Source organism: Myxocyprinus asiaticus, chromosome 3 (genome assembly GCF_019703515.2).
Source record: "Myxocyprinus asiaticus isolate MX2 ecotype Aquarium Trade chromosome 3, UBuf_Myxa_2, whole genome shotgun sequence".
Classification (NCBI taxonomy): domain Eukaryota; kingdom Metazoa; phylum Chordata; class Actinopteri; order Cypriniformes; family Catostomidae; genus Myxocyprinus; species Myxocyprinus asiaticus.
Window position 1 is genome coordinate 33788185 of NC_059346.1, and position 26731 is coordinate 33814915.

The window sequence follows — 26731 nt, forward strand, 5'->3', positions numbered from 1 at the left end:
GCGCCATAAATTGCAAGGTGGGGCCTCCATGGATCGGACTTGTTGGTCCAGCACATCCTATAGGTGCTCAGTTGGATTGAGATCTGGGGAATTTGGAAGCCAAGTCAACACCTTGAACTCCTTGGCATGTTCCTCAAACCATTCCTGAACAATTTTTGCAGTGTGTCAGGGCGCATTATCCTGCTGAAAGAGGCCACTGCCATCAGGGAATACCGTTGCCATGAAGAGGTGTACGTAGTCTGAAACATTCTTTAGGTAGGTGGTACATGTCAAAGTAACATTCACATGAATGCCAGTACCTAAGTTTTCCCAGCAGAACATTGCCCAGAGCATCACATTGCCTCTGCCGGTGTGCCTTCTTCCCATATTGCCTCCTGCTGCCATCTCTTCCCCAGGCAAATGACACACACACACCCGGCCATCCACATGATCTAAAAGAAAACGTGATTCATCAGACCAGGCCACATTCTTCCATTGTTCCATGGTCCAGTTCTGACGCTCACGTGCCCATTGTCGCCGCTTTTGACGGAGGTGGACAGGGGTCAGCATGGACACTCTGACCGGTCTATGGCTACGCAGCCCCATACGCAGCAAGTTGCAATGCACTGTGTGTTCTGACACCTTTCTATCATGGCCAGAATTAAGTTTTTCAGCAATTTATGCTATAGTCGGACCAGACGGGCTAGCCTTTGCTCCTCACGCTCATCAATGAGCCTTGGGCGTCCATGATCTTGTAGCCGGTTCACCGGTTGTCCTTCCTTAGACCACTTTTGGTAGGTACTAACCACTGCATACCAGGAACACCACACAAGACCTGCAGTTTTGGAGATGCTCTGACCCAGTCGTCTAGCCATCACAATTTGGCCTTTGTCAAAGTCGCTCATGTCCTTATGCTTGCCCATTTTTCCTGCTTCCAACACATGAAATTCAAGAACTGACTGTTCACTTAATACCTAATCTATCCCACCCCTTGACAGGTGCCATTGGAAAGAGATAATAAATGTTATTCACTTCATCTGTCAGTGGTTTTAATGTTGTGGCTGATCAGTGTATACTGTAATATATTAATACTGCACTGTAAGTGTTGGGTCTGTGTGAGCCACCTACTGACAGCTGTGTCCCCACCACTTTTAAAATGACTGCTACGCCCCTGAGTGTATGAATTCTACACCGAAGCATTCACTGTTTAACAGCTGAAGGAAGTTATGTTTCAAATGCAGGTGATGTGTTGCCACTAGCTTTAGCAGGTTAGCCAACATCACTTCAAAACTTGTATCTTAAACAACATACTGTACATATTCACGCAGCCTGGGGTGATGGTAAAGCATTCAACTCATATTTGTAAGGTGCTGTATCCACTGATAGCTGCTACATACTTTATTATTCACAATTGTTTTGTCAGACAAGCAGTGCAGCCAGGTAACTCCGCCCCTTCCACTATCTACAGCAACCCACGTGCGCTGAGTGCATGAAGTGTCCAACATTCCACACTCCGTTTTGACGGTTGAAAAAGTTATTTTTGCGTCATTTTCAGTGTAAACGTGCTACTCACACTGCTTACACTACAAAATGGCATAGAATAGTGCAGAAGTGTGCAGTTTGAGAAGCACCTTCTGTTTTGACCAGCAGGAAATGTCCATGGAATAATGATGTCACTTGACGTCACCAAAGAACATTCCTTGAAATGGCATATACTGAATATTTTGTGGTCTGTAGAATAAGAATACAGTACATCTGAACTACAACACAATCTCTTTAACCCCCCCAACACACACACACAAACACTTACTTACACACAATGTTCTGTTCATCATATAAAATTTATTTTATGACGATATCAATGCAAATATAGCACTACAGTGATTTCCAAGGTACACCGTATCTTACCATACCAATATATTATGGCACTCATAATATGGCCAACGTTTATGTAGACACGCAAAGCCGACAGTTTCTGTAAACTAGTTTACCCAATAATACTTAAGTTACCCTTTTCATCTTAATAAATTGCCACTAGATGATTATTAAGTATATCTGAAGTACAAACTGGGCACAATTTTTATAGACTGGGACGCAGCCCAACCTTACTGAATGTTTAAGAAAATCCTTCAAGGACTCTCAGCATGCATTGCACTGGCCCTTCTCTACTGTGGTCCTCTGTACTGTTTGATAAACACTGTATTTTAAATGGCCACCTGGGTGGTGAAGTGTTACTATGAAAACCCTGGTGTCGAGGTGACAACAGGTCAAACCCTTGCAACATTGCCTTCACATATTTCAGTGGTGTTGCCAGAGTGAGAACTGTACAGGTTGGTGTTGCTAACTATTCTTAAAATAACAACAACTTTGAAATACAACCACAACAACAACTGAGAAACATTCAATTGCCAGTTACAGAAGGATCTATTCCCCGAAACTCCATCCTACATGATATCGTGAGGAAAATAAATAGTTCTCAAAAGAATAAACAAAATAAATTAAATAACAGCAGTGTGGGATATGTAAGCAACAACAGTAATTCAATATAGCAGCAGAAGTACTACAAAAATATCTAAATGATATTCCATTGAGCTGGGTGGATCTGTACAGAAACAGGAGAGTGTGTTTGTGAGGGTATGAATGCAATCAGACTTAAGTTGCTTAAAGGGACTTGCACAACACTAGCTGGAAAAAAAAAACGTCGGTGTGTGTCTAAGACTGAGCCTTTAGTAGAGAGGGCTCGCCTTTCAGCGGTCCATTCAGTACAGTGCAGACAGGTAGCCACAGATAAAACTACTAAATTTCTTTATAAAACAATTACACGTTGTACTTTTATACATTATATGCTACAATATATTTATTCATTACAAGTATGAAAGTGGAAATAATTGCTACATAATCAATACAGTTGTACTTTTGTACAATTACAGTTAATTTTAACACTTGTGTATTTTATTTCCTTGTTTTAATCTTGAGAGCATGTTGTGTGATTTGCTTTCTTTTGTGCGGAAAGTTCCAGCATTTATTTGAGGAGCACTGCTGCATGTTCATTTCCCAGCAGTGCACTGTCAGTGTGCATGTTTGTGTAGATGGATGTGTGAGTTTAATTTTTTTCTCTCTCTAAGAAACGGGGTGACTAGACTGCTCTGATTGTAGTATGATGTGACTGACAAAGACCTTTCATATATGTGATGTTATTGATATGGATACCCTCCCCATTCTCAAGCCTAACCCCATAGCATCCCCAGGTGATTGACACATTAGACTTGGACTATGCTGCCAAACAGACTGAGAAAGACTGACAGTTGGACGTTAGCTCATGGACATGGGTTAGGGTACGATCATTCTGAGACAGATTTAATGTAAACAGATACAAAATTGTGGTAGTCTGGCTGTTTTTAGCTGAACAGAAGTGCATTGACACCTTGTGTTAAAGCAGCCCGTACATACATTGGTCCATACATTTTTAACTGTTTTTTAAAGGAATAATTCACCCAGATTTACTCAACCTCATGTCGTTCCAAACCCATATGACTTTCTTTCTTATTTGGAACACAAAAGGAGATGTTTTAATGAATATCACAGTCCGTCTTTTCAATACAATGGCAGTGTATAGTAGGGCAAGGCGATTTTTCAATTAATCCGAATTTACGTTTTGACACGATTTTTATTTTTTAAGCAATAACTATACACTGCGTGCCCAATTATTAGGCAAGTAAGTATTCTGATCTTATCATTACGTCCATGCACATTTTCCAACTCCAAACCATATAAACATGAATGCTTATTGGATTCAGTCATTTTCAGGTGGTATGTATTTGTGTAATGAGGGAGGGTGTGGCGAAAGTGACTAACACCTTATATCAAGGTGTGCATATTTATTAGGCAGCTTCATTACCTCAGGTAAAATGGGCCAAAAAAGAGATTTAACTGACACTGAAAAGTCAAATATTGTAAAATGCCTTTCAGACGGATGCAACACTCTTGAAATAGCTAAACTATTGAGGCGTGACCACCGGACAATCAAATGTTTTTTTGCGAATAGTCAACCGGGGCGCAAAAAACGTATGGAGTAGAAAAGGCGCAAATTAACTGCAAAAGACTTGAGAAGAATTAAACATGAAGCTACCAGGAATCCATTATCCTCCAATACTACCATATTCCAGAACTGCAACCTACCTGGAGTGTCCAGAAGTACAAGGTGCCAAGTGCTCAGAGACATGGCCAAGGTCAAGAAGGCTGAAAAATGACTACCACTAAATATATTCACAAGTTGAAGCGTCAAGATTGGGCAAAGAAATACATGAAGACAGATTTTTCAAAGGTTTTATGGACAGATGAAATGAGAGTGACTCTTGATGGACCAGATGGATGGGCCCGTGGCTGGATCACTGATGGACACAGGGCACCACTTCAAGTCAGGTGCCAGCTAGGTGGAGGAGGGGTACTGGTATGGGCTGCTATCATTAAGGATGAGGTAGTTGGACCTTTTTGAGTTGAAGATGGACTGAAACTCAACTCTCAAACCTACTGCCAGTTTCTGAAAGTACTTTCTTCAAGCAGTGGTACAGGAAGAAATCCTCAGCATTCAAGAAGGCCATGATCTTTATGCAGGACAATGCTCCATCACATGCATCCAAGTACTCCACTGCTTGGCTAGCCAGCAAGGGCCTCAAAGATGCCCAAATAATGACTTGGCCCCCTTCCTCACCTGACTTAAATCCTACTGAGAACTTGTGGGCCCTTCTCAAACATGAGATTTACAGTGAGGGCAGACAATACACCTCTTTGGACAGCATTTGGGAGGCTGTGGTTGCTGCTTCAGCGAAAGTTGATCGTGAACAGATCAAGAAACTGACAGACTCCATGGATGGAAGGCTCATGGCAGTTATTGAAAAGAAAGGTTGGTCACTGAATATTTTTGAAAAGCCAAAAATGTTATTTAAATGTCATTTTGTGTTACTTATTTGTTGCACCTACTCTAAAAATTGAGAACAAACAATTGAGTTGGGAGAAATTATTTTTGTAATTTGTTGCCTAATAATTGTGCACACTAATAGTTGCCTAATAATTGTGCACACTTATATATTCCCCTGAGAAAGACAAAACTCACTTTTCCTTTGTTAAACATTCAGGTACGAGGTTCAATAGTATTTTGGATTGACTGAGAGTATTGTGTTTGTTCAACAAAATAATTAATCCTGAGGAATACAATTTGCCTAATAATTGGGCACGCAGTTTATTTAGATACATTGTAAATCCTCCAAAGGCTGAATAAGGAAGATAAAAAAATTTCATAGCACTTGGTTTGATGCCACTCCCGATCTGAACAGCTACACGTGTGTGCTTTCCAAATAAACATAACAGGTTAACAACATGGAGACTGATATAAAAGACACTGTAATGTTTCCAGTATGATTGTAGCTCAACTTCGTCCATCATGAATGTATACACTGGCCTTAGACCATAACTGGCCTCGGCGTTCTGCACATGTTGATGAACGGTCTCCTTTCTTTTCTTTAAAAACCCATAATAAAGAGTTACGGTTGCGGGCGCTTCATATCAAAACATATGGATAGGCTATAAATGAGAGAATCAAACATCCACCACTCCTTCTTTTACCATGATGATTCAGATAGACTGCTAATTATTGCTTTGTTCCAAGTGTACTGTATCTATAGCCAGCATTTGCCAAGCGATCATTTTGACAAACTTTGCGAGTTGAATTGCAATGATAAATCATTTCATATTGCTGCACTGCTCAGTGTGTACCGCTAGAGGGTGCCATGTGCACTGGCCTCTATCGGCAGCGGTTTATGATTATACATACAAAATGTTTGATATACAATGAGTACATTTTAGATAAACTTAATTTCTAGATACTGATTTCTAGATAACTTTCTAGATAGACTTGGTTTAGATAAAAATTAATACCTACATTGGCTAAGATGTATTTTGCAGTTTTCTAATTTTACACTATTATTTCTCAACATCTGGGTTTATTAGATTTTAATTAGTTTTACATTTACACTATGCTGACAATTTCCTGTGTGGTGCAATTCTTTTGTAAAACAATTTTGCACACCTATAATGAAAAGAACTTTGATTTCTTTAACCAGTTTGCCTTGCATTCTAATAAAGAACATGTTATTTGGATCATGTTGGAGTTATTTTTTAGTTGAGTATATTTAAACGTTTTTTTGCCATATCGCTCAGCCCTAGTGTACAGTACCTCACTTAGAAAGGACACAAAAATATCATAAAAGTAGACCATGCAACTTGTGCATAATATTCCTAGTCTTCTAAGGTCAAACGATCGGTTTTGGTGAAAAAACTGAAATGTAAGTAATTTTTTGTGTGAAAATCTTGACGTCTGTTGCACACTCAGGAGTGCTATGAGCAGCATTGGGTGTAATCCGATTATAAAGTACATTTTTACTTTTTTAGTCAAAAAGTAGTGTAACAAATGACATTTTAAATGATTGTAATCAGATTCTGACTTCATTCGTGCCACTGTAAACGAATATGCCTTCAGAAGACAGGGAATATGACGCAAGAGTCGCATATTTTTATGATACTTTTGGGTGCTTTTGTAAATTGAGGCACTATGAACTGCCAACATATTGAAAAGATGACTGAGATATTCTTTAAAACATGTCCTTTTGTGTTCCACATAAGAAATAAAGTCATACGGGTTTGGAACAACATGAGGGTGAGTAGATTATGACAATTTTTATTTTTGAGTGAACTATTCCTCAAATGAAGCTCTTCCTGTGATCTTATTGGTTGTTGTTTACATCATGTTTTCATCAAGTAATTATTTTAAGATTGTGAAATAATGCAATTAATTTCTATCTTTGATGTAACTGGTTATTGTTTTTTTTCTTTATTTCGATTTTGAGTGTGTTGGACTGGGACTAATGCGATGATCAGTCTCCTGTTTTAACAAATATTGCTACAAAAGTCAGAAATTCTGCTGAACTGCTTTCTTCAATCTTCCAGATATGCAGATTTATGCATCACCACACTCAGCAAATTGGCACTCAATCAATAGGCAGTAACTAGACAAATGTATCAAATGATCACTCTTCTACAGTACAAACTACAACAGCACCATATGGCCCTTCATCAGCCATTACTGTGTTTGAAAATGTGTATATGTGTGTAATCAAGAGTGTTTGAAGTTTGTGTGTTTTATTGACTTTTTCCCTTGTAAGATTGCCATTTTGCCCTCTCTATCATTTCCTCTCACCTCTGGTCTGCATCCAACCTCACAAACCTCTAATGCAAATATACATCTACGAAGTTCACCACACACGCACGCACGCACGCACATATTCTGACACTCTTCTGGAATGTAAAAAAACATCAGTCTAGTGGGTGCCCAGAAAACAGCAGCATAATTGAGTGAGTCTGGTCAGTAAAAAACAAAATCAAAGACAGTTTATGATATGAAGAAACCTCCACTATGATCTTTCAGTGTCTCTTTGTTTTTTACACTTAATTCCTTTTCAAAGTACAAATGTCATGGTGCTCCAAAGGTTTCCAGTGTGTTTCAAAAAGGTTGTAAACTCAGCAGCACAGGTTAAATTCGCAACAGGTCAGAGAGAGCTCAAACTGAAGTGGCTCTCCAGTGTGTGTTTTTAAAGTGTGTGTGTTTAGGCTGCTGCAGCTGTCTGGCACATGAACACTGTGTGAACGATGTCTCTCCAGCTTCTACAGAGAGATTCAATCTAAATCATGCTATTATCCAGCACTACTTGTTATTTTCCCCTCTCCTTTGCTTTATCTTCTCTATCATCCTTCCATTCGTTTTATAATCTCTTCATTCAAAGGCCACTTCTCTGAATCTTTTTATTCACTGTATCTCTCTCAGTCATTTTTATGTCTTTCTTTCTCCCCACCTCCTTCATCCTCTCTCTTGGTCAGATGGCCGTGTCCCACACTACAGCCTGCGGCCTCTGGCAGGGTGGTGTTCCAGTCTTGCGTGGCTCCGGTGTTCTCCTCCAGCTGGGTAAAATAGGCATACTGTCCTGCTTACATAAGCTCTTATCCGGCCTGCGATGAGCCTTAATCTCCTTACACAGGCAGCGCTTTCTCTCGATCACCTCCAGGAGCTTGCCATCACGCTGGGTTGGGGCTGTGGAGGTTGAGCCTGCGTTGATGGGAGCCTGGGCCTGTGCGGCAAGCTGAGCCAGCTGCTGGAACTGAAGCTGAATCTGCTGCTGGTGCTGCTGTTGCCGGGTCAGTGACGGACTGCAGGGAGCCTGAGACTGAACCTGTGAGTGTGCATGGAACTATAGTGAATGAGAGAGAGAGAGAAAGAGAGAAATTGAGACGTGAAAGGGTGAGAAAATTAATGAAACAGTTTTAGGAATTTTTGTAATTTATCACAGCAGATGCATAATACACTCTGTTCCAAAACCTAGTGAGCTGCCTCCTTATGCAGCATTTTAAGGCATCATAGGCACACTCCCAAAACAAAGGCTGTTCCAAAAGGTTGGCAGCATGATTATGATAACTTCTTTTAGCCCAGTTTTAAGGGGTTGTTCGCACCGAAAATGTTTTTGCATCCATTTGTGTTGTTTCTTGAATTGTTTTTCTATTGCGTAAGACAGACATCTTTGGGCGTTACGCTACATCTAGCTGTTTTTTCAGCATCTATCACATAAATGCCACGTTTCCGAGATTCCTTGTCAATTTAAAAGAATTTTCACTTTTAAATATGCATCTTGAAACACCTGCATTCTGTTTGTTATGCTGCATCTAGCTTTTTTAATGCAATGTTCATTCTAAATGGCCCCTAAACAGCTTTGCATGTACCCCTGCAGAAAAGGCATTGCAATGAGTAAAAAACCCCAAAGATGATGGATATATGTTCAAGAAAAGTTGATTATAAATATACTATTTTACTTAAAGGAATATTCCGAGTTCAATACAAGTTAAGCTCAGTCGACAGCATTTGTGACAAAAGGTCGATTATCACAAAAAAATTATTTAGACTCATCCCTCCTTTTCTTTAAAAAAAGCAAAAACCAAAGTTACCGTGAGACACTTACAATGGAAGTGAATGTGGCCAATTTTTGGAGGGTTTAACGGCTGAAATGTGAAGCTCATAATTTTATAAAAGCACTTACATTAATTATTCTGTTAAACGCGTGTATTACTTGAGCTGTAAAGTTGTTTAAATGGTCATTTTAACAGTCGTTTTAGGGTTTTTTGACATTACATCGTCATGGCAACGAAGTTGTAAAACTGCCTATAACTTTACACAGAAAAGGATAGTAAGCGATTTTATCAAATTAAAATCATGTTAAAATGCATATTATTTATGTCTTGTGGCTATACTTTTGAAACAGTGAGTATTTTAATGTTTACTGATTGGCCCCAATTACTTCCAAGTGCCTCAGATTTTAGCTTTTTTTAAAGAATTTTTTTTTTTTGTGTTAATCAATATTATGCCACAAATGATGTCGATTGATCTTAACTTGTATTAAACCCAGATTATTCCTTTAATTTTTGAGTGTGCTATGTATTTTTATGCTTAAGGATAAAAAAAAAAAGCGTTCCAAATCTGTCACTTACGAGGCTCCATTGATTGTAGCAATTGTAGCTCGGCTTCGGTACATTTATAAATTAATCGAACCACAACTGGCCTCGGCATTGTGCGCATGCTCCAAAACACAGAGGTGATGTGCAAAGTGCATTTAACACTTCCTAAGCTGACGTACTTCCTTCAAATATTTGATTACGCATTGTGTCATTTATACCTGGACAGACAAATTAAGACTGAAACTCAACTACACACAAAAACCCATTGTAACTTAATTATAACTGCAAATGTAAATGTACTGATTGTGTCACTCAAAGCATCATATATGTTTTGGTGAATCTGCAACTGCTAGAAAAACGTGAAGACTATTCTCTTGACTATAGGGTCAGATTGTCAATTGTTCTTACAGTACAATTCGACTTAATATCATCTTGCAGTTCCTAACAATGTTACCAGACAACCGACAAGCAAGTAGATTTATATACTCACTAAAGCCAATTTGTACTTGCAGCTGGCTTTAATGAGTGTTCATTTTGAACCCTGGATGAGTGTGTGCTTTTGCAATATCAAAGAATGCCACCAGATAGCGGCATAGCGCCAACTGCCAGCATCCACCCTTTTCCCTTCACTGAGAGGGAAGGTCAAATTGGCTCACTGAGTCAGTCTCTGTGCTACACACACACAATGACTGCATCAGCATTTGAACATTTGCCAAGAGACAACAGCACAGCAGGGGAAAAGAACAGACGCTGCTGCACAGCGGCTAACATATACGATTGTAAATTGAACATTAAAGATCTTTTCTTGCATGTGCTGCCAGTTTCACGCCAGTCACTCTAGGTGCATAAAATACAACCCGCACACCACTTAGTAACAAAGAAATAGTTCACCCGAAAATGAAATTTCTGTCATTATTTTCTCACCCGCAAGTCGTACAGAACACAAAAGGAGAAATTCTGAAGACTGTGCTGTTTACTTTTTTTCCTGCAATAACAATGAATTGAGACTAAACATTTCAAGCTTCAAAAACGGATGCAAAAGTGCATGGAAAACAGTCTTTAAAACTTCTCCTTTCGTGTTCTGCAAAAAAAAAAAAAAAAAAAAAGAATGTCATATGGGTTTGGAACAACATGAGAGTAAATGATGACAAAATGTTTATTTTAGGGTAAACTATTTATTCAACATGCAAAACAATCTCTCAGTGTATATAAAACAACCCACACACCATTAGAGCTATAGGAACTGCAATATCCATGCGCAACCTTAGGCCACTTCACATGTTCGAAAGTCTGTCTGGATTCTCCCTGGCGCTCTTCACACATTCAACATACAAAACTCCCAAAATGGCTCTTCAACAGAACCGTTGACTGAGACAATCTGATGCCAGAATCAAAGCCTGTCATAGACCGAAGCCGAAAGACACCAGCAGCAGCACTAGCTTTGAGTTTGATCATTCACACAGACTCTCTGTCTGCCTGCCACAGACTGACAAAACACAGAAAATCAAAAACACTCTTTCTTAGAGCTGTACCTGTTTTCTTCAACCATCTACTGCATCTGTCTCCTCTCTTTCTTTCTATGTCTCTGTCACCTCTGTTTTCTATTCTATTTGGCATTTTTGTTCCTCTCTCTCTCCTTCTGTCTTTCCTCTGCTGCATTTCACTGCCTTCCTCTGTCTCTCTTTTTGTATTCATCCCCCTTTCTCTCTGCACTCATTGACCCTGCAGTGGAGTGCAGTGCTACAGACATGTTTGGGTGGGGATGCTGGTGACTCAATGGGCTCGGATATTTACCTAATGACTGTCTGGAAGAGAAGCCACAGGGCCACAAAACCAAATGAAATTAGTTACAGATCACCTGCTGTACCTGTCAAGCCTGGTGTCAATTACACTTACGCATGTTAAGCAGTTGGACTACATTTAATTAATTACTGCAGTATCTACATAGAGTGAGGCTGAACAGCCTTTACAATTTCAAAGCATTTTCATGCAAAGCACAACATGCAAATATGCTCCAGACTGGGATTTTCTCTGTGTGTCAGGCTGGTGGATGAGGTGATTTAAAGGTCATTGCAACAGTATCCACAGAATTATAAGAAACAATGGTGAACATTTGTTTGAATTCATGTGTTAAAAAGGGTTAAAGGAATGTTCCGGGTTCAATACAAGTTAAGCTCAATCTACAGCATTTGTGGTATAATGCTGATTACCACAAAAAATGATATTGATTCGCCCCTCATTTATTAAAAAAACAGCAAAAGTCGCAGTTACAATGATGCACTTACAATAGAAGTGAATGGGGCCAGTCTATGAACATTAAAATAAACACTGTTTCTAATTAAAGTGTGATAAATTCACTAACTAACGTTATCCGTGTAAAGTTATATCAAATATTACAACTTCATTGTCATGACAACATATTGCAGGAACACCTGTACCTGGTGATCTCTGAAACAGGGGTAAATCCTTGATTTGATCACAAAGAAATTATGTTAATACGTAATTTTTTTTTTTTAAGTTTTAAGATTAAGTTTTTTTGTGGTAATCAACATTAAGCCACAATTCACTGGCTGTGTCTCGTTTAGAAGGCTGCATCCTCCGGAGGTCACATTTGTCGGCCGCATACGTCAACGAGGCTGTCTCCTTTCAGAAAAGCGAGTAGGACACTTCGAATGCAGCCTTCGAATGCGACCTTCTTTCACGGGAATTTGGAGGATGCATGAGGTGTATCCTTCGTGGGCACTCACAACCCACAATTCTTTGCTTCAACGGAAATTTCTAAAAAAAATGGTGCCAATTTGCCCGTAAATATGATGTTCAAATGCAAGTAATGTTAATTCCCAAGCTGAAGTACAGTGCATCCAGAAAGTATTCACAGCGCTTCACTTTTTCCACATTTTGTTATGTTACAGCCTTATTCCAAAATGGATTAAATTCATTATTTTCTTCAAAATTCTACAAACAACACCCCATAATGACAACGTGAAAGGAGTTTTTGAAATCTTTGCAAATTTATTAAAAAAAAAAAAAAAAATCACATGTACATAAGTATTCACAGCCTTTGCTCAGTACTTTGTTGAAGCACCTTTGGCACCAATTACAGCCTCAAGTCTTTTTGAGTATGATGCTACAAGCTTGGCACACCTATTTTTGGGCAGTTTCTCCCATTCTTCTTTGCAGGACCTCTCAAACTCCATCAGGTTGGATGGGGAGCGTCGGTGCACAGCCATTTTCAGATCTCTCCAGAGATGTTCAATCGGGTTCAAGTCTGGGCTCTGGCTGGGCCACTCAAGGACATTCACAGAGTTGTCCCGGAGCCACTGCTTTGTTATCTTGGCTTTGTGCTTAGGGTCGTTGTCCTGTTGGAAGATGAACCTTTGCCCCAATCTGAGGTCCAGAGCGCTCTGGAGCAGGTTTTCGTCAATGATGTCTCTGTACATTGCTGCATTCATCTTTCCCTCGATCCTGACTAGTCTCCCAGTTCCTGCCGCTGAAAAACATCCCCACAGCATGATGCTGCCACCACCATGCTTCACTGTAGGGACGGAATTGGCCAGGTGATGAGCGGTGCCTGGTTTCCTCCAGACATTACGCTTGCCATTCAGGCCAAAGAGTTCAATCTTTGTTTCTCATGGTCTGAGAGTCCTTCAGGTGCCTTTTGGCAAACTCCAGGCGGGCTCTCATGTGCCTTTTACTGAGGAGTGGCTTCCGTCTGGCCACTCTACCATACAGGCCTGATTGGTGGAGTGCTGCAGAGATGGTTGTTCTTCTGCAAGGTTCTCCTCTCTCCACAGAGGAATGGTGAAGCTCTGTCAGAGTGACCATCAGGTTCTTGGTCACCTCCCTGACTAAGGCCCTTCTCCCCGATCGCTCAGTTTGGCCAGGCGGCCAGCTCTAGGAAGAGTCCTGGTGGTTCCAAACTTCTTCCATTTACGGATGATGGAGGCCACTGTGCTCATTGGGACCTTCAATGCTGCAGAAATTTTTCTGTACCCTTCCCCAGATCTGTGCCTCGATACAATCCTGTCTCGGAGGTCTACAGACAATTCCTTGGACTTCATGGCTTGGTTTGTGCTCTAACATGCACTGTTAAGGGACCTTATATAGACGTGTGTGCCTTCCAAATCATGTCCAATCAACTGAATTTACCACAGGTGGACTCCAATCAAGTTGTAGAAACATCTCAAGGATGATCAGTGGAAACAGGATGCACCTGAGTTCAATTTTGAGTGTCATGGCAAAGGCTGTGAATATTTATGTACATGTGATTATTTTCATTTTTTATTTTTAAACAAATTTTCAAACAAACTTCTTTCACATTGTCAGTATGGGGTATTGTTTGTAGAATTTTGAGGAAAATAATTAATTTAATCCATTTTGGAATAAGGCTGTAACATAACAAAATGTGGAAAAAGTGAAGCACTGTGAATACTTTCCGGATGCACTGTACCCTCAGTAGATGGGTGCAGAGTATATAATATGTATAATTATATTAATATATAATTAAAATAAAGTATTAGACTAAAAGTACACCTGTAAAATCTATTTTCTTTTCTCTTTACATCTTTATAACTCTCCTAAAATGTACCTCATGCATTCCCTTCCAGAAGGACTTTGTTCCCTTCTCACTCAAAGCGCTCGCGCTTGTTAAAGAGTGGCGTGCTATTATAGCAACCATGTTACGTTCCATTTCCGTTTGTCCTACGAAGGCTGTCTCGTTTAAACAAGGCTTGTTTAAAGGAGCACACTCGGTATTCAAAGGACACGTCCTTCCTAGCACGCAGCCTTCCAAACGAGACACAGCCATTATGTTGTCGATAATGCGAAATGATGTCCAAGCTGTAAAGAAAATAATGACAATGAAATTGAATGGTGACCAAGGACAGAGCAGGTTGGAAATTCTGCTGCATAATTCCTCCTGTGTTCCAAGTCATATGGGTTTGGAATGACATGTGGTTGAGTAATTAAATACAGAATTTTTATTTTCCTTTAATCTCAGCACATATAGAAAAATTATAGTCCAAGACATTTCTTCTGGTATAAAAGATAAAAATGTCTTTACTTCCACTGACTTGACACTTATGGACATTATAAATGTAAAAAAAAAAAAAAAAAAAAATAGTCACTGCACACTATGGGAATTACTATGGGAATACTAGTTTTTAGATGTCCATGCTTTGCTAGCCAAATTGATATAAAGGCTCTTGAACTTTTATACCAGATGAAATTCATTGGACAATGTAATTTTTTTTCCTCCACATCAATGAACTTGATAAAATTAAGGACATTTTTTCCACAGAATTAAATAAAAACATTTTTAATCAAAAACTAATTTGATAAAGTCTTGTTGTACAAACGTAAATTCATTTTTTGTCATATCTACTAAATAAAAATAAGTCACCACTGTATGTTGAGGCAACTTAATTTACACCACTTCCATGTTTTTGTTAAACATTTGTTGTTGTAACTATAACAAGCTGTGAGCTTGTAGCCTCAGCAATAGAGGACAACATCTTGCCAATAAGTTTTAAAACAAGCCGTCCAAACAGGCATGCATGGTCCTTAACCTCCAACACACAAACCACAAAGATGGTGACACTCAACAATATATATATATATATATATATATATTTTTTAAATAGATGCACTCACATGACACAAACCCCAAAGGGACAACATACACTACATCACCAGTGCAAATACTGCAATAAAAAGCAAATATTAAGACATTAATTTTACATTTTTACTCATGTTGCAGTGCATGCTGGGAACCTGACATCACATGTACAGTACATCTGGTATGGCCAACGAAGCATATTTAAGTTATCCCAATGGATTAAGTGAACATCCATTTTACAATTTAAATTTATTTGCACACAATGAAATTAAGTTGTGACAGAACATTCAAGAATTGTGTTACATTAGCTTATTTTAAGTAACTACATTCAACAAGGAGCAAAAATAAATTTTTTGAGTGAAGGGTAAATGAGTTTTAGTAGTGCTGTTGTTTACACAGAAACCTTGTTTAAACAGGCTACAGGACTAATTATTTGTATTATACCATAATAAGAATTTTATTAATTATATTATTTTATAAATTATATTATTCAAGTATAATTTGCGTATTGCCTGGATGGTTGTGTGTTTAAACAGAACTGAGGATAACAATAACGCTGCAGGTGTAATATCTTTCCGATTGTGTATTTATTCCGAAATAGTGACAGTTTAAGCAGTGTTGGCATGTGTTACCTGGTTGAGTGCTTCTCGGGCCAGCAGACTGCTCTGTCTTTGAACATCACCCCTGACATGCTTCACTCCAGATGTGGAGGACGACCTGCCAAGGCGACCCAACTCTATAAAAGGTTATAGACACAGAGCCAGGTTATTATTTTGCAAGTTCAAGTCTCAAGAAAACTATTTTTTCAAAAAATCAAGTTAACACAAGTCTATGTCTCATGTTAAGTCTAAAGCAATGACGTAAATGACATGTCACATCTAAAGTTACTAGTTATCAGTCTAACTACAGATGATAAACATAGATATAACCTTACATTAACCAATTGCTATTACCATCTTGTTGGCCAGTAAACAAAATGAACATGAACTTAACTCTACAATAAACTCTACATGGTGGCATTCAGAAGAACTGAGAGGGGAATTCATTGAGAATGAATTGTATCTGCTCATAGCACTGTTGATTTGCATGCATTCGCTGTGTTATTTCACATCTGATTCACTAAAGGAATTATGCAAAACAGGTAATACTGCAAACATGCCAAAACATTTGCTGATCACATTTTTCATGGGGCAATTCCAAAACTTGCAGGCCGGTTGTGAGCGCTGGGTTGCGGAGAATGCAGCAGACTACCATGTTCTGACATACTTTAATAGGACTTCTCAAGCATCGCTCAGTTGCTGCCATGCAGGATTCAGGAGCCTGAATCAGCCTAGTTAAATTGGACTTTGACACAGGGCGGGTGCTGAAATAGTGTGCGCTAAAGTGGCGCAACTGTTTAGAGCATTCACCCCTAAATTTTCCATGCTGTTCAATTATCAATTCTTTTAATATTCAGAGATTAATGACGTCTAGCTAGCTAGCCAGCAAGTTGCAATACTGTGGATCATAAATGGCTGGGTAAGTCTGACTTTTCCTTTATGGTTTCAGTAGGTTAAAAGTCTGCTTTTCAATATTACTTGCTGTTTTCAATGGCACTGTAGACCAGGGTTACTTAAATTACTTTACTTGTGTGGTGGAACAACCCGCCCCTCCCTCTTGTCATTGTCACCCCGCCTCTTAGGGCCGTCCTTCAGCCAGGCTCATGACGGGAGTTGGGCAGGAGAGCGAGAAGAGGTGCATAATTAATAAGCCTCGTTCTGACAGTGGTGGATGAAGCACACCTGATGTGAATAATGCTTCATCACCGCTCTCTTTAAAATGCAGAATGCACTTCTTCTCGGGGATCCGGCTTCAAATCTCCATGTGTGCACACACAGGCATCCTCGCATGCCCAGGACCAGAGCGGGGAGGGTTCGGCCAAATTAGATGTGTCGCTGGACCCGCTCCTCGGACCCCCGGCACGAGTTAGATGTGTCGCCAGGGGAGAACAGCATGTGTTGCGGCCGGCGGGTTAGAGGCCTGGCCGCCATCCCCTCTCACCTGCCGCGGGCCTGGGAAGACAGATCACCAAGGATGCTGGCGCCCCACGCGCTGTGGACCCAAGAGGGGGTGTATGTGGCTGTTGGACCCTGCTCATGCCGGGCCATTCTGCGGACACTTCCCACCTTTCACAGAGCCCCATTTCAACGCGAGGATGCCAGATTCCCCTTTTATTTTGAACACCATTCCCCCTGGACACTTTATTTTCTCCTTTTTATGGAACTTTATGTTTATTATTATTTCCAATAAATGCCTCTCTGAGGCTTGACACCACACCCACTTTGTCTGTCTCTTGCTCACCCCGCCACAGTGGTGGAGAATGCGAGCACTTTTATGAGCAGAGATGGCTCAGTTGGGCACCAACAGTAACGTCACTCTTCCTCTTGTTAGATGGAAAGCCTGGAGTGGGATGGAGAAAACACGAGGACAGCCTCCCAGCCTCTAAGCATTTACCCTGCGGCTGGTTGAGGCTGTCATATTAAATCGTGCTTTCCTCTGTTCCCACCCGGGTGTGAGCGAGAGGGAGAGCTGGCCTGGAGAGGTATCCCCCATACGCCCACTATGACCATAGGGCCTGGTTGTGGAAGTAGCATTCTCGTGTGGGCGGTTAAAGAGTGCAGACTTCCGGCTCTGGACTCCATGGCTGGATAAGAGCATGGGAGGAGGTGCCAACGGGGCAACGCTTGGGGGTGGGGGGGTTGGGAAATGTGGAGGAATAACCCGCCCCTCCCTCTCGTCATCGTCACCCCGCCTCTTAGGGCTGACCTTCAGCCAGGCTCACGATGGGAGTTGGGCAGGAGAGCGAGATGAGTTGCATAATTGATAAGCCTCGTTCTGACAGTGGTGGATGAAGCACAGTTGATATGAATAATGCTTCATCACCGCTGTCTTTAAAATGCAGAACGCACCTCTTCTCGGGGAGCTGGCTTCAAATCTCCATGTGTTAACACACTGGCATCTTCACACGCCCAAGACCAGAGCAGGGAGGGTTGCAGCTGAATTAGATGCGTCACCGGACACGATCCTTGTGCCTGGGGAGAACAGTATGCATCGCAGCCGATGGGCTAGAGGCCGGGCCGTCTTCCCCTCTCACCTGCCGTTGCCCTGGGAAGAGAGGCTGCCAAGGACGCCGACGCCCCACGTGCTGTGGACCCAGGAGGGGAGCGTGTGCCGTTTATTATTATTTCCAATAAATGCATCTCCGAGGCTTGATGTCACACCCACTGTGTCTGTCTCTTGCTCACCCCGCCATACTTGGGGACCACATTTAGGAAATGCTAGGTAACACACCTTCAGGACAGTTTTATGGATGAAGCTACATGCTCTTTGTGTTTATTCTGCCTATTGGCTGGAGTTTGTTTTATAGATTATCATTTGCAGTGTAATTCTGTCTCACAAAATGTGTATAGAAACACTGGACTTGAACAATCCGATGCAATCTTGAGCAATACATTTCAGTAAGTTGCATAGGCCGATTGACAAAGGTGGACTAGGCCTACCCAAGATTTTGTTTTATTATTATGCATTCAGTCTCAGACATTTGGCTCATTGGTCACTTCCACTTGAGAGAGCCCCTCCCTGGTTTTGTATTGAACAGGAAGTTCTTGCCCCTATTTTGCCACTGCAAAGCCTTTCTATCAAACAAACTGGAAAAGCTAAGTTACACCCCGTTATCTCGCATTTGCACTCGGCATGGACAAAAGTGTCCAGAGTTAATCCAGACATTTATTTAAATGTTGCTTCGAGCATATGGCTGAACCCAAAATTATGTATTAATAAGTCCACTTTTTAATGGATAGAGTGGATTGAGAGGGAGGTTAATATGCTCTGTGACCTACGTATATGAGAGTGGAGTGTGAGATCTTTAGAAAATATGGTTCAACATTTTGGGATTCCCAGATCTCAGTTCTTTAGGTATTTACAGCTGCGCCACCTGTTCTGTACTATTTTTGTGAGTAGCATACACCCCCCTAAAGCGGCAGATACTCTGGGAGTGGTGATTACTGCTTTTGGAAAAGGTCATGAGGCATCAGTGTATTACTCCCTGCTAATTCAGAGTCTGGGGGACGGAGCTTCGGCTTCTCTCAAGAGATTATGGGAGAAAGATCTAAACTTGGTATTGGAGGAGGGAGTGTGGGCTAGGATTTTAAAAAACGCCAAGTCTACAACTAGAGATGCAAAGGTGCGCCTTATGCAATTTAAGATTTTACATCGATTCTATTGGACACCCTCTAGAATGTATAGGCTTGGTCTGAAAAACACCCACCTGCTGGCGATGCCAATCAGAAGATGGGGACACTACCCATGTTTTTTGTTGGTGTGTTAAGATCCAAGAATTTTGGTTGAGGGTTCAGAGTTTTATATGTGATGTATTGGGCACTCAAATTTTTCTTCAGCACTGGTAGATTTTTTCACTTGTTTTGACTATCAAAACTCTGCCAGTAGAGTAAGACAAAATACACATGTTAAAATATATAAAACCTAAATATCTTATGCAGTGTTGTTTCTAAAACAAGATCAATCAAATTGATCTTGTTTTAAGGATTTTTAGATATTTTTACAGGAAAATATAATTATCAAGAATATAATTTTTGCCCTAATATCAAAGGTCTTACACAGACTGAAGTAGTTTAAGTCTTTGGTTCTTTTAATTGTTATGATTTTGGCTCACATTTAACAAAAACCCACCAATTCACTATCTCAACAAATTAGAATACATCATAAGACCAATAAAAAAACATTTTTAGTGAATTGTTGGCCTTCTGGAAAGTATGTTCATTTACTGTATATGTACTCAATACTTGGTAGGGGCTCCTTTTGCTTTAATTACTGCCTCAATTCGGTGTGGCATGAAGGTGATCAGTTTGTGGCACTGCTGAGGTGGTATGGAAGCCCAGGTTTCTTTGACAGTGGCCTTCAGCTCATCTGCATTTTTTGGTCTCTTGTTTCTCATTTTCCTCTTGACAGTACCACATAGATTCTCTATGGGGTTCAGGTCTGGTGAGTTTGCTGGCCAGTCAAGCACACCAACACCATGGTCATTTAACCAACTTTTGGTGCTTTTGGCAGTGTGGGCAGGTGCCAAATCCTGCTGGAAAATGAAATCAGCATCTTTAAAAAGCTGGTCAGCAGAAGGAAGCATGAAGCGCTCCAAAATTGTAAACGGTAAACTTGGGTGCAGTGACTTTGGTTTTCAAAAAACACATTGGACCAACACCAGCAGATGACATTGCACCCCAAATCATCACAGACTGTGGAAACTTAACACTGGACTTCAAGCAACTTGGGCTATGAGCTTCTCCACCCTTCCTCCAGACTCTAGGACCTTGGTTTCCAAATGAAATACAAAACTTGCTCTCATCTGAAAAGAGGACTTTGGACCACTGGGCAACAGTCCAGTTCTTCTTCTCCTTAGCCCAGGTAAGACGCCTCTGACGTTGTCTGTGGTTCAGGAGTGGCTTAACAAGAGGAATACGACAACTGTAGCCAAATTCCTTGACACGTCTGTGTGTGGTGGCTCTTGATGCCTTGACCCCAGCCTCAGTCCATTCCTTGTGAAGTTCACCCAAATTCTTGAATCGATTTTGCTTGACAATCCTCATAAGGCTGCGGTTCTCTCGGTTGGTTGTGCATCTTTTTCTTCCAGACTTTTTCCTTCCACTCAACTTTCTGTTAACATGCTTGGATACAGCATTCTGTGAACAGCCAGCTTCTTTGGCAATGAATGTTTGTGGCTTACCCTCCTTGTGAAGGGTGTCAATGATTGTCTTCTGGACAACTGTCAGATCAGCAGTCTTCCCCATGATTGTGTAGCCTAGTGAACCAAACTGAGAGACCATTTTGAAGGCTCAGGAAACCTTTGCAGGTGTTTTGAGTTGATTAGCTGACAGGCATGTCACCATATTCTAATTTTTTGAGATAGTGAATTGGTGGGTTTTTGTTAAATGTGAGCCAAAATCATCACAATTAAAAGAACCAAAGACTTAAACTACTTCAGTCTGTGTGCATTGAATTTATTTAATACACGAGTTTCACAATTTGAGTTGAATTACTGAAATAAATGAACTTTTCCATGACATTCTAATTTATTGAGATGCACCTGTACTTCTCTGTCTGCTCGTATGAATGTAACACATCATAAGAAAGTGTTTCACCACTGTTCAAATGCACTTTGGATTGCATCATTTATATGTTTAAATGTTTTCCATCTGAAAGGACTAAATATTAAATGAAACATATGACAATAAAATGCAAAGTAATCTCTTCAGTAATCAAAATACTTTTTGAATGTAACTGTATTCTAATTACCAATGATTTAAATTGTAACTGTAGTGGAATACAGTTACTTATATTTTGCATTTTAAATACGTAATCCCGTTACATGTATTCCGTTACTCCCAACCCCGTTCACGGTACGGCCCTGCCCTCCTCCTCGTCACACTCCTTCATCACCTGACACAGGTCGGGGAAACCCCCGGCATGATGCACTCCCCTCCCCTCCCTTCCTGGAGGGGGGGTGTTGCCTTTCGGGCCGTGCCTGCCGGCAGGTCTTCCCCGTCGTTCTGGAGCCCTGCGAGAGATGAGGGGAGGGAAAGGTGGGAGGGAAAGGTGAGAGGGAAAGTTGCTCGCCGGCTCCCAGACACGCTGTCGCCTGGTCCTCAACCGGTCCTCCGTCCTCTGGCAGACGCCAGCTCGCTCCTCCTCCGGCCCCTGGTGGATGGAACCGCTCCTCCCCTTGTTTGGCAGATGGCCGCGGCTCCTCTGACTCCCTGTGGCCGGCAGGGACCCCTCCATCCCCAGACAGACAGCCATGGCTGCTCCTTTGGCGGACGGAAGCAGCGAGGACTCTGCGACAGCACATCCCTCCTCCTTCCTGGGTCTCAGCACCACTGTAACAATATAAGGATGGGCAAGGAGGAGGCAGGAACCAGCTGAACAGTCAACGTAAGGTTTAATAATAAAGCTCAACATAATACAAACATAAACAAACATGCAGCATGGCCGCGTGTGTTTCTCTCTCTCTAACTGGCGCCTCCAGTTCGTATTGATCCCCCTCCTGGCTGATTAGCCTGATTCAGTGCCGGTCGTGTGTCTTCATGGCCCGGACCCACCCTCCTCCTCGTCACAATTATGTTTACGTCTTGATTGAGAATTCCACTGGTTTACATAACAGATAAAAGCGATCTTCCTAACTAAATGAGTAATCCCCTTATTGAACAAAATAATGCACAAAATAAGATGAGAAGAATTTTAGGAAAGCTAACAAAGTTGGCAAATATAATTAATTAAAGAGATCAGCTGAGGACACCGGCGATTCTGTATTTATCTCAAGCGAGGTTGACTGAATTCAATGCCAAGGTTAGTTAGCTAGATGTCGATGTCAGAGCACAGAGTCCAATACATCGTTGCTCCCTCCACTGGTGCTTTTGCTTGTGTCTCTTATGCTCCCTGTAGTCTCTTTAAAGTTTTCAATTTGTTTATGATTTGGTCAATCGTCCTGTTGAAGCCGGTGTGCATTATTTCTTGCCGTTTCTCCTCATAGACTTTTTTTCCTTTGCGATCTCTCTAGTTTATCTTGGATCTCCATAGAAGAACAAATTGCAAGTACAACGCTCGTTTCCTCCACATTTCCTGAATGCTTTTGATGCCTGACATTTTTGTGGGGTTTTATTGTTGTTATAGAGTTAAAAAAGTACTCCTTGCTGCAGACGGTAGCTAATGTTGTTGTTTGGAAAACTACCTAGAGATGAAACATAATCACGCCCTCCGCCCCCTGATGTAATCGGTTCCTGTGTAGAGACCAGTAAGCTTTTGGGGCCGGTTCAGAACCAGATTTTCTGCCCTGGAACTTCCTTTACAGCAGTGGAAATGAGCGGAACAGAAACCCGCCCCTGAACCATGTTGGTGGAAAAGGGCTATGGGGAGCCGATATGGTCCTTGGGCTGGCTTTGAGCATTCCTGCTGTAGACTACATAATTATTCTTTTATAACATTTAATGCTTTCCAAACAAATTAATGCAGACATGATAACAGCAGCAGGTCTACAAATGTATGTATCTTTGACCTAAACACCTTTGATCTTGATCCAGTGTTTTAACTACTGAGATCACGACAGAAGCCAAGAAAAACTTGCCCTTGTGTCATTTCAACTGGATCTCACCTCCGTTGCGGCATGCTGGGAACGTTTGGCAGGGTAAGGGCAGCCCTGCTCGTATCAGTCCTCTCAACCCTGGGGGTCCGTCCGCCCCTGCCAAGCTCTCGCTGTGTCTCCCTGTTGCCCGCACAGGTATCCCGGAGTGTCCTCCACCCCGCATAGCTGCTCCTATTTCATCCCTGTCTCTCCTCAACAGAGCATCAGTACTGCCATTCCACACGCTTCCATCTTCCTCTACACAGCATTAGAGAATACACAATTAAACATGTCCAATAATACAATATGAAAACAAACTAAAAAAGAGCAAAGACAGAACAAATAAATAATTAGAATTACAGCAGCCCCAAAAAGTATTTGTACACTCAAACCACACTTAATAATATAGGAATGTCTTTGCATTATAGCACAAAATATCAAACCAAGTGGCATTTATTTTAATGAAACAGCACATACACACTTTTCAAGTAAAAAAAAAAAAAAAAAAGTTTGTTAGGTTTCAAATGATAAAACAATAGATACATTCAAAATTAAATAGATTTTCCATGTCCAATAACATTTTGTCAAAATTAAGACAAAATATATTTGGACACTTTCTGGTTGTCAATCATAGTGGAACATGTCCATGCTTAATGTGATGATCTACACCTATGGTTACTCTGCTAAGACACCTGTGTGAACTTGAAGGGCATCATTCACTTTTTAACAGTTAAAACTGCTGTCAAAGTCATTATTTTAGTGCAGTGTTGGGTAAGTAACTTAAAAAATACTGATCCACTACATATTACTAATTATTTCACTAAACTTGCAATCATTTTTTACTAATTTTACTAATTAGTAAATTTTAATCATATTTTACTAATTAATTCATTGAAAAAGTAATCACATTACTAATTACTTTACTTTTAAGTTACTTTCGAAAGTACTTTTCCACTCAACAAATGCAAAATAATGTCTATATTTCTTTCTTGTTCATTATTACACACAAGTCATACACTCAGCACCTCACATTTCACCTTCACAATAACTCGTTACGGGGCCATAATTCATGTATTCTACATAAATAATGTATTAAAAATAAGCATAAACCTATAATTTACTTAAAAGTAATTATATTAATTCAAAGTCAGTAACTGTAATCTGATTACAAGAATTTAAAATGCAATACATTACACTTCTTTTTTTTGACTAAAAAGTAATTATATTAAAGTAATTAATTACTTTGTTATTGAATTACACCTTACACTGGTTTAGTGTCCATTTTTTGTGGTTAAAAGATCTAGAATCATTTGCTTGCAGATGTCAATTGGTTTGACATTTTGTATCTAATACAATGATATTAAGACTTTAAAAAGTCTTTAAAAGTGCCAGATACTGTTTAAGGCCACTGCGTATACAGTAAATTACAAATAAAAGCTAAAGAAAAACTTTCCAAATAAGCATCCTGTTAAAGTTACCATCTTTCCAATATCCCCCTCTACTAAATCTTTCTCCCATTAACCCTCATTCTCATTTCATACTCTCTCCACCATCACTCACTATCTGTGTCTCGGCTCCCATGACTGAATGATAATTTTCTGTGCATGGGCCAGTAATCTTGTTCATTGGTGAGCTCCAATCCGGCTGCATTCTCCCATGGAATGAACCCAGCCTTGGCCTGCAATGCCTGGGTTGCACATCCAGTTTTTGTCGGGTCTGTGCGCAAGGATGGCAACTGCGAGCCCCCACGCAGGCTGTCGTAGGCGGGCGGCCGGCGGAAACCAGCAGAAGGGTAGGTCCAGAGCAGGGGGCTGTCGGCGGGGGGAGGTTTGTAAGCAGGAAGGCCATGAGACAAGTGGGGTGTGTGTGAACGTTGCATATGAGAACGAGATGGGGGACGCTGAGTAGAAGAAGAGGAAGAAGAGCATGGTGCTTTGGCTGCTGTTGATGATTGTGGTAGACTCGGGGTTGGCGTAGTGCTAGTACCAGTTTGAGAAGTGTGTGTATATGTGTTTGAGGAGAGGGTATCCGACTGGCTGGACAATGGTGTGCTCAGGTCTCGCTCTCGATCACGATCCCTCTCTCTGTCCCGCTCTCTGTCTCTTTCCCTATCCCTGTCTCGCTCAGTTTTCTCGGACTTGAGCAGGAAGCTGACTGACTTGCCCTCCTTAGACTGGGTTTGCATCTGTGTGGAGGACTGAGCCTGTCCTGACCCTTTGCCTGCTGGCGAGGTCTCTTTCTCAGGCTTGCGGTAATGATGATAGTGGGAAGGCCGGTGGTGTGGGTGATGATGATGGTGGTGGTGGTGGGAATATGGAGAGGATGATTTCGATGATGGAGGAAGAGGAGTGGAATGACTGCGGGCTCTGAGTCCTGGTGCTGGTCCCAGCTGTCCTTCCCTCCTCTCCTTCTCCCTTTCCTTCTCGACTCCAGAGGACTCTTTGGAAGTACTGGTGGAGCTAGTGCCAGAGGGGTTGCTGGTCGACACTGGCAGGCTGGAGCCTGATTGCATGCTGATCTTGGTTGAGCTGGACTTGTGCTGAGCCCCAACCCCACTGGAGGCAGCTGCTGGCTGGGGAAATGCCAGAAGAGGGGGCTTGTGCTGAAGCAAGTTAGGGAAGGGTGCTGGAATCTTACTGGAGCTGGACTCGTGTTCAGGCTTGGCTCCTGGCAACAGAAAAGGTGTGGGGGCACGGGGAGGGTGAGGTGAGGAGGAGAGGGGTTGAGGTACGGGAGTGGAGGATGCAGAAGAACAGGATGAAGGAAGAGGAGAGGAGTGAGAGATGGAGACAGTTGCTTTAGGCTTGGAGGAGGAGCAGGCTGGAGAGGAGGATGAGGGGCGTGGGAGTGAGGAGGAGATGGAGGAAGAGGCAGATGAAATCATAGAGTGGTAAGCTTTGGAGGACTTAATACGCTCGTGTTTGAGAGGCAAGCGGTGGTGAGCTTCTCGAGCTGCGTCGTCTGTTAGTGGATACTTCATCTCTTCATAGATGGCCTCTCCCTGGTCAGAGTCCGAGTCGGGCGTGGTGGCAGAGGGTGTGAGGGGGTGAGGAGTGGGAGTATTGTGAGTCTCTCTGGTAAACACCTGGCCCACCATCTCAATGTAAACAGGCTCATCATCTCCCCCTTCGCCCCGTGGAGAAGGCTCAGAGCTCTGGAAGGGAAGGGGTGTGGTTGGGTTCTGGACCCGGGGGGGTGGGGGGTCAAAGGAGAGCTGTGTGCTTGGACTCCGTTTGGGCTTTAAGGGAGGAACTTTCCGTCCTGACATTTCACCTGAATCTGATTTCTTCATTGCTGTTTAAGAGGACAATCAGAAAAAAGCAGAAGAAAAGAAAAAGATTAAAAAAGTGTAAAAAAAAAAAAAAAAAGAGAGAGTAAAGAAAATACACCACAGGTCATGTGTGTACAGCTTC

General features: G+C 41.5%; 1 protein-coding gene across 1 annotated transcript in view; it reads right to left on the bottom strand.

Moving 5' to 3' along the window:
- Window positions 1–1802: 1802 nt before the first annotated feature.
- The window catches only part of LOC127429449 (neuronal tyrosine-phosphorylated phosphoinositide-3-kinase adapter 1-like), a 77959-nt gene continuing 53030 nt past the window's right edge, over window positions 1803–26731 (bottom strand). The window contains exons 5-8 of the mRNA XM_051678445.1: window positions 24879–26612; window positions 23349–23576; window positions 15781–15884; window positions 1803–8276 (exon numbers count right to left, since the gene is read on the bottom strand). Of these exons, the coding sequence (XP_051534405.1) occupies window positions 7905–8276; window positions 15781–15884; window positions 23349–23576; window positions 24879–26612 (2438 nt within the window). The 3' untranslated portion in view covers window positions 1803–7904. The remainder of the gene's footprint in view (window positions 8277–15780; window positions 15885–23348; window positions 23577–24878; window positions 26613–26731) is intronic.